We start from the raw sequence: 7,273 nt of genomic DNA, 5'->3' as shown, positions 1-7,273 counted from the left end.
ATAATAACCAAACTTGTTTTAGCACACCAGTGTGCACAAAGCCATCTTTACAAACACATGTTTTGCCAGGATCAGAGTGGACAGGATAGATGTTCACAAATCTTGAACTTTTTATTCTATTTCATGATTCACACTTTAGCCACATTATTAAAAACAAAAACATCATGAGTCACACACAAGACAATCCTGTACGGCATGAACTTAAACAGTGCAAGGTATTATTTGCTTTAATTACAGTACATAATTTACCTTATTAATTATTACAGAAAAAAACAGAAATCTTTCTCAATAATATCCATGCCTCATTAAGTAACATAAATTAAAGAAAAAAAATTACAGTATTTCTTCCTTAAATAAAAGAATTGTACAGCTGTAAGTATGGAACGTGATATGATAAGAAGAAGTGAAAGTTAGTAGTAAACCAAGCACGGGGGAAACACTGCTGCACGCTGCTTCTCATTCTGGCATTAAACGACCAGATGTAAGTTACCAAAAAAAAACAAGACAAATACAAGTATACTGTGCACCTTTAAGGTGGAGAAACTACATTACCCTTACTTGAACTTGTAAAGGTTTAAGACTCTTTAGAATGTACTACTGTGTATTTACTCCCTGTTCAAACACTTACAGTACAATTACAGTATAAATAAATCATTAGATCATGAAAATACTCAGTGTAAATGATACAGTGACTTTACATTTTTCTCATCGTAGTAAATGCGTATGTAACGAGGAAGTTATCGGGTAAGAAATGGTACGGTACATTAAAATGGTACATTGTAGGGGTGTTCAAAACTAACCTGTACTGTATGTGCTATTTTGACATTTAAAGTGTTTACAATTAAAATATTTAATATCTTCGATTTATATGAACCCCTAAATCCCTAAACGTTTTTAATTAGGGAGTTAAAACCGTCATCCTCTTAAACACCCCATAATTTGCACCCTAGCACCCACCCTTAAACATTTTGAGTCCAACTTTAAATTAATTTAGATTTCTTGCTAACTAAAATTCAAAACTGTAAATGGTGTTTTCAAGTGACATGTGAATTGTTATTAAATCTCCACTATCAGATCACTTCCTCAGTCACACACCTAAACTTTCTCTCTGATCCCTGGTTGAACCCTGGCCTTGCTGGAATTTTAGTATGAAGCAATTTTCCTGACAGAGCTAAAAAAACTGTGCTGCATTATCTACCATCCAGAGTCTTATCACGAGCAATGACTGCTTCATCAAACTTAATCATAAGTGTGGTTCCTTTATGCCAGTGCACTGTAACTTTGGCTGGGAATCCACTGTGGGTCAAAATGGCCTCCACGATGCCTCCTGTGAAGGCCGCGCAGTTCAGCGTACTGTTCTCTTTCGGCACAGATATGTACGCGTTAATTAGGGGCTCTTTCTCAATGATGTAGTAGGTTTTGTCATCGTCGTTGGCCTGCTCCAGTTTATCCGCTTCCTTCCCAAATAGGGCCTTCCATACATTTACCTAAATGATCAGAGAATGCAAGACAGAGAGACAGGCGAAATGAAACAAAAATAATCAAATGGGGTCATGCAGGATGTTCAGTTGACTTGTTTTCATTATCTCACTGGGTTATGAGCTTACAACAGCAACAGACTGCTATGGTTGTGAAGAACATAGGTTGATACATTTCCTGCTGTAACTTGGAATCTACCAATATTAAATCTGGTAAGGATTAAAACACAGCAGGGCATGCTAAAAATAATTTATGATGTTGTGGTGTGATGTGGCAAGACATCACAGTACCTGTGAACACCTGATGTGTTTTATTCCTCTTTTATCTTTGCAATTACATAATACATAAGTAACATTACACATTACTGTTAAAATCATCCTCCTTAGAAAATAAAGTGCAGTCATCTATTTTAACAGAAATATACAAATTTTCCACAATAACACATTGTAGACTCCAGTCACGCTACACATATTTTGTATAGAAGAACAGCTGCCTAGAGCATGTGTTCCTTCTGATATGGAAAAAAAGGGGCTCATGTGATGTTGACATTTTAAGCATAACAACTCTTTTGCAGCCAAGTTCTAAGGGGTGGGAACAAGACTTATTGGCATGGAAACAAAATAGTATGATGCATGGCCATAGGCTACTATGTTGTAGTCCTGATTTAAGAATGTGTGGTAATGAATGTGTGGTCTTTCTTGTCCCAGGTGTAACAGGATAATTGTTGTATTAGAGTTATGCTGTGTGTCACTGAGTAAATAAAGGTATCTACGTTTCCTGTGTTATAACGTTGTGGCTAGAACATAATATCTTGTTCCCATACCTTAGTAAATCATGGTCAAGAAATTAGTTTTTTCGCCAATGGCAACAGAGGTGCATCATATGTTGAATATCATTACATTCACTATATGCTCAACATCACCACCTAAATTTAGTCACCTTGTACTCATATAGTATGCTCCACTCTTTTGTGAAGACTTTGGACTGGATTTTGTGTCCATTCATTGGTACTAAGCTCAGGGCTCTGTTCAGGACACTTCCACTAAAACCTTAGCATATTCATGTTTTCATAGAGCTTGTTGTGTGCACAGGAGCAGTGAGATGCTGGAACAGGTTTGGGCCTCTTAGTTCAAGTAAAAGACAAATATATTTTATCAGAATTTTATCAGATAGACCAACACAAAGTGGCACATAATTGCTAAGTTGAAGAGAAATGATAAATGTATTTCTTTTTAGCCCCCTTTACTCCGAAACTTCTAACTAAAATCCTGTAGAATCAATTGCGTTCAGAAGTCACCTAATTAGCAAATAGAGTCCACCTTTGTGTAATTTAATCTCAGTTGATAGAGCTGTACTGTAAAGTACAGTGGCCTTGAAGTGCAATACAAATGAACAAAACTGAAAACAAATTAACAAAACCCAAAACAAGATAACAAATTTAAAACCAAATTAACAAAACTGAAAACAAAATAACTAATATCTGACTGGCGGAGAAGTGCAATACAAATTAACAAAATGGAAATCAAATTAACAAATTTCAAACCAAATAACAAAACCCAAAACTATTTTTTAGGAAGGTTTGTTGTTTTGTTTTTGATTTTGTTATTTTGTTTTTGGATTATTTGGTTTTGAATTTGTTAATTTGTTTTCCATTTTGTTAATTTGTATTGCACTTCTCGGCCAGTCAGGTATTAGTTATTTTGTTTTCCGTTTTGTTAATTTGGTTTTGAATTTGTTATTTTGATTTGGGTTTTGTTATTTTGTTTTCAGTTTTGTTAATTTGTTTTGCACTTCAGGGCCACCGTAGTAAAGCCCTTAGAGGTTTGTTAGAGAACATTAGCGAACAAACATCATGAAGCCCAAGGAACTAAAGTTGTGGAGAATTTTAAAGCGAGGATAAGTTATAAACAAAATATGCCAAACTTTGAACATCTGATGGAGCACTGCTCAATCCATCGTCCGAAAATGGAAAGAGTATGGCACAAACCTACCAAGACATGGCCACCACTTAAGCTCACAGACAGAGCGAGGACAGCATTAATCAGAGAAGCTCTGGAGGAGCCGCAGAGTTCCACAGTTCAGGTAGAAAAAGACAATTATTAGTCCACAAATCTGGCCTTTATGGAAAAGTGTCGAGAAAAAAGCTATTGATGAAAGAAAAACATAAGAAGTCCTGTTTGCAGTTTGCAACAAGCCATGTGGAGGACACAGCAAACATGTGGAAGAAAGTGATCTGTTCAGATGAGACCAAAATCGAACTTTTTAGCCTAAATGCAACTAAAACTGCATATCACCCTGATCACACAATCCTCATCGTGAAACCTGGTGATGTAATCATTATGTTGTGAGAAAGATTTTCTCCAGCAGGAATAGGGAAACTGGTCAATAGGACCATGGATGAAGCCAAATGCAGGGCAATCTTAGAAGAAAACCTGTTAGAGTCTGCAAAAGACTTGAAACTGCGGCAGAGGTTCACCTTTCAGCAGAACAACAGCTCCAAACATACAGCCAGAGCTACAATGGAATGGTTTAGATCAAAGCATATTAATGTTTTATAATGGTCCAGTCCAGACCTAAATTTAACTGAGAATCTGTGGCAAGACTTTAAAATTTATACAATTTATACAATACATAGTATTGACTCAAGGGGGCCAAATACAAATGCACAGCACACTTCTCAGACATTTATTTGTAAAGAAATTTTGAAAACCTTTCATTATGTTCCTTCCACTTTGCGATTGTGTGCCACTTTGCATTTCTCTATCAAATAAAATCCCAATAAAATAAGTTTACGTTTGTGGTTATGACCTGACAGAATGTGGGAAATGTCAAGGGGTTTGAATACTTTTGCAAGGTACTGTACTGTGATGTAAAGCTGCAGCATAAAAAGACATTGTAGACAGTTGGGTGCTTCCAACTTGATGTTCACGTGTTCATTTACTTTTGGCCATGTGGTGTATCGTGTCATTTATTATTAGGACACACTTTACCAGATTTGCTGAACGAAAGTCATTGAGCGACTTCAACTCTCAGATACCAAAATTGATGTAAAAACACACCTTAATAAACAGCAGAATGTTTAGGACTTTGGTCTCCCTCTTGCCATTTTTCTCCCTCATCACAAGAACGTCCAGCAGGCTGGCCCCCACACCTTGTCCCATGTCGGCCAGTCGGGCCTGAAGCTCAGCCACCGAGTACACGCGGCTCTGGCAGTACTGCACCATCTCCGAGAAGAGCAGCGCGAACACACTCACGCTCACCTCAGTCTTGGCTCGGGCAAGTGGCCGCTCCAGGATGGCGGACTTGCCTTTGGTGAAGCGAGTCTCCATTTCTAAAGAAATTTTTTCTTTTTTTAAAAATCACAAAAGCAGATGAACCGTAAGCTACAGGGATATAGTTCTCACTCACTTACTCTCTATACGCTCTATAAAGCGTATCCTAAAGGACTTGAGGCAGGGTGATAAACCAAGGGAACAAGCACGGACAAGCTCACTCACACACCACAGGAAATTTGTAAACGCCAATTAGTCTACTCTGCATGTCTTCAGATCGTTAGAAGAAACTGGAGCACTGAGAGAACATACAAACTTCACTCACACAGCCCCAAGGGATAATTCAACCATTGTCCCTGAAGTTGCAAGTGCTAACCACTACACCAACATGCCAGCTAGGGATATAGTCATTTATTTTAAATGTTGCATGTACAGTATTATGCACTTGCAGATGACTGCTATCCAAGGGTGTCGTGATCTTGCAATGTGATGCATGTTCTGTTGACACTTCTGTTGACACTGTCGAGACTCTTTGTTTTGAGGTGTTAAAGCATACTTTTATTCTCACTTGCACAGCAGTTATTCACAACAAATTTCAAATACAAGTTTGCACATTTCATCTCTTTGTCTTATTTTGAATTGCCAGTTTGCACTCTTTTTTTTTTTTTATACAGCATCTGCAATACTGTGCTAATTTATATAAGGTACAATTACATTTAGTGGTAGCTCAGTAGTTAAGGCATTGGACTATGGTTTAAAAGGTCCCAGGTTCAAATCCCTTAAGCAAGGCCCTTAATTCTAAACTGTTCAGATGTATGATGACATTAAAAAAATGTAAGTTGACCTGGATAAGGGCATCTGCCAAATGCCTAAACGTAAATGTAGATTCTTTTTCTCTCCTCTTACTAATGTTTGTGTATCTACTGCTGCTATAACACAATAATTTCTCTCATTGGATCAATAAAGTCTATTTATCTAACTGATGCAACAAGTTCACACCTGCACAGCAGTGACTGGCTTTAAATGAAAAACGCTGATGAGACCAACAAAAGTTTTAATATAACCATCGCGCGGTATATTGTGTTTATTTGAGGAATTTATCTTCTTGACATGTCTTATCCACCGCACAATGTTTGCATAGTTATACTGTACTCTATATTACCATACATACCATATCCTTATTACCCACTGAACCTTCTGTACATTAATCAGTCTCACCCCTGTACATATGAACCCATACCCTCATTTGGATCTCATCAAGTTCAGATCTAGATATTCCTTTGGGGTCAATAAAGTATCAATCCATCAATCCATCTAAAAGTTAAAGTTTAATCTAGTCTAATCTTAGTGCCTACACATAATACTGTACTAACCAAAACAGAATTCTACTTTAGAGTATATTAGTATGTAGTAGCCTGTTAAAGAGGAAATAATGAAAGCCTTACAAGAACAAAAGCAACGTTTTTTTCCCCATAACTTGGGATGTTTTCCCCACAACATCTTACATTTTACTGAAACACCTAAATGATGAAGTTGAACTGTTTATTCTCTAAAAGCTTTACTGCTGCTAGCTTAGCTCCCATAGCAACTCCTGCTCAAACACCGTGCTAATCCAGGCTACATTTACTAAAATTTTATTCAATAATTTGGCATAGATGCATTTCTTTGTTCCCGTATTTACACGTGAACATACCTTTAAAATCTTACGTGTATATTCTTACAGTTCTTACCTGCTGATTTAGATCCTAACGCAGTGAAGCCAGGATTTCAACTCTTAAACAGGAACTGCGCGATAAAGACACATTTCAAAATAAGAACCAGCAAACAAGTCTACAAATCTAATTGTGTCTTTCCTTTAGGGACTTAATATGCTACTCCATTATTTAAATTTATTTTGACATACTATATGACAGGGTTTAATGCATTGTTGTTGTTGTTGTTGTGTGTGTGTGTGTGTGTGTTTACATATTTCTTAGTATGATAGTACATATTATTTAGTATTTTTTTATTTAAATATTTATTATTTAGTGTTTATTATAATATTTTACCATACAATTTATTAATGTTGCATATGGTATTTTAACATACTATTATACTTAGTACACTTTAGTATGGAAGCACATACTATGTAGTACAGTTTAGTATGGTATTACATACTAAGTAATACAATGTAGTATGGTCATGAATACTATGTAGTATAGTTTAGTATGGTCATGCATACTATGTAGTATAGTTCAAGTTCAAGTAGGCTTTACTGTCACTTTAACCATACACAGTTAGTACACAGTGAAACGAAACAACGTTCCTCCAGGACCAAGGTGCTACATGCAACATAAATTTACAACATAAATTAACAGAAAAACTAAACTAACTAACTAAGAGGCCTAGTTAGCTGGCTAGCAGAGACAAGACAGATTGACCTAACATAAATTACAACATAAATTAACAAAAACTAACTAACTATGTTAGTTTAGTATGGTCATGCGTTCTACATAGTTCAGTTTAGTATGGTCATACATATG

At 36.3% G+C, this 7,273-nt stretch overlaps 1 protein-coding gene across 1 annotated transcript; it reads right to left on the bottom strand.

Moving 5' to 3' along the window:
• Positions 1-86: 86 nt before the first annotated feature.
• On the bottom strand, positions 87-6,559 carry trappc5 (trafficking protein particle complex subunit 5). The gene is made up of 3 exons (XM_053476479.1): positions 6,482-6,559; positions 4,539-4,825; positions 87-1,487 (listed from the first exon to the last, which is right to left on the bottom strand). The coding sequence occupies exons 2-3, from the start codon at positions 4,806-4,808 to the stop codon at positions 1,191-1,193; spliced, it is 567 nt and encodes a 188-aa protein (XP_053332454.1). The 5' UTR covers positions 4,809-4,825; positions 6,482-6,559; the 3' UTR covers positions 87-1,190.
• Between the last annotated feature and the right edge of the window lie 714 nt (positions 6,560-7,273).

This window comes from Clarias gariepinus, chromosome 18 (assembly GCF_024256425.1).
Source record: "Clarias gariepinus isolate MV-2021 ecotype Netherlands chromosome 18, CGAR_prim_01v2, whole genome shotgun sequence".
NCBI classification, from domain to species: Eukaryota; Metazoa; Chordata; class Actinopteri; order Siluriformes; family Clariidae; genus Clarias; species Clarias gariepinus.
The sequence above is the reverse complement of the archived record's forward strand: the minus strand, read 5'-3'. Positions and strand labels throughout refer to the sequence as shown.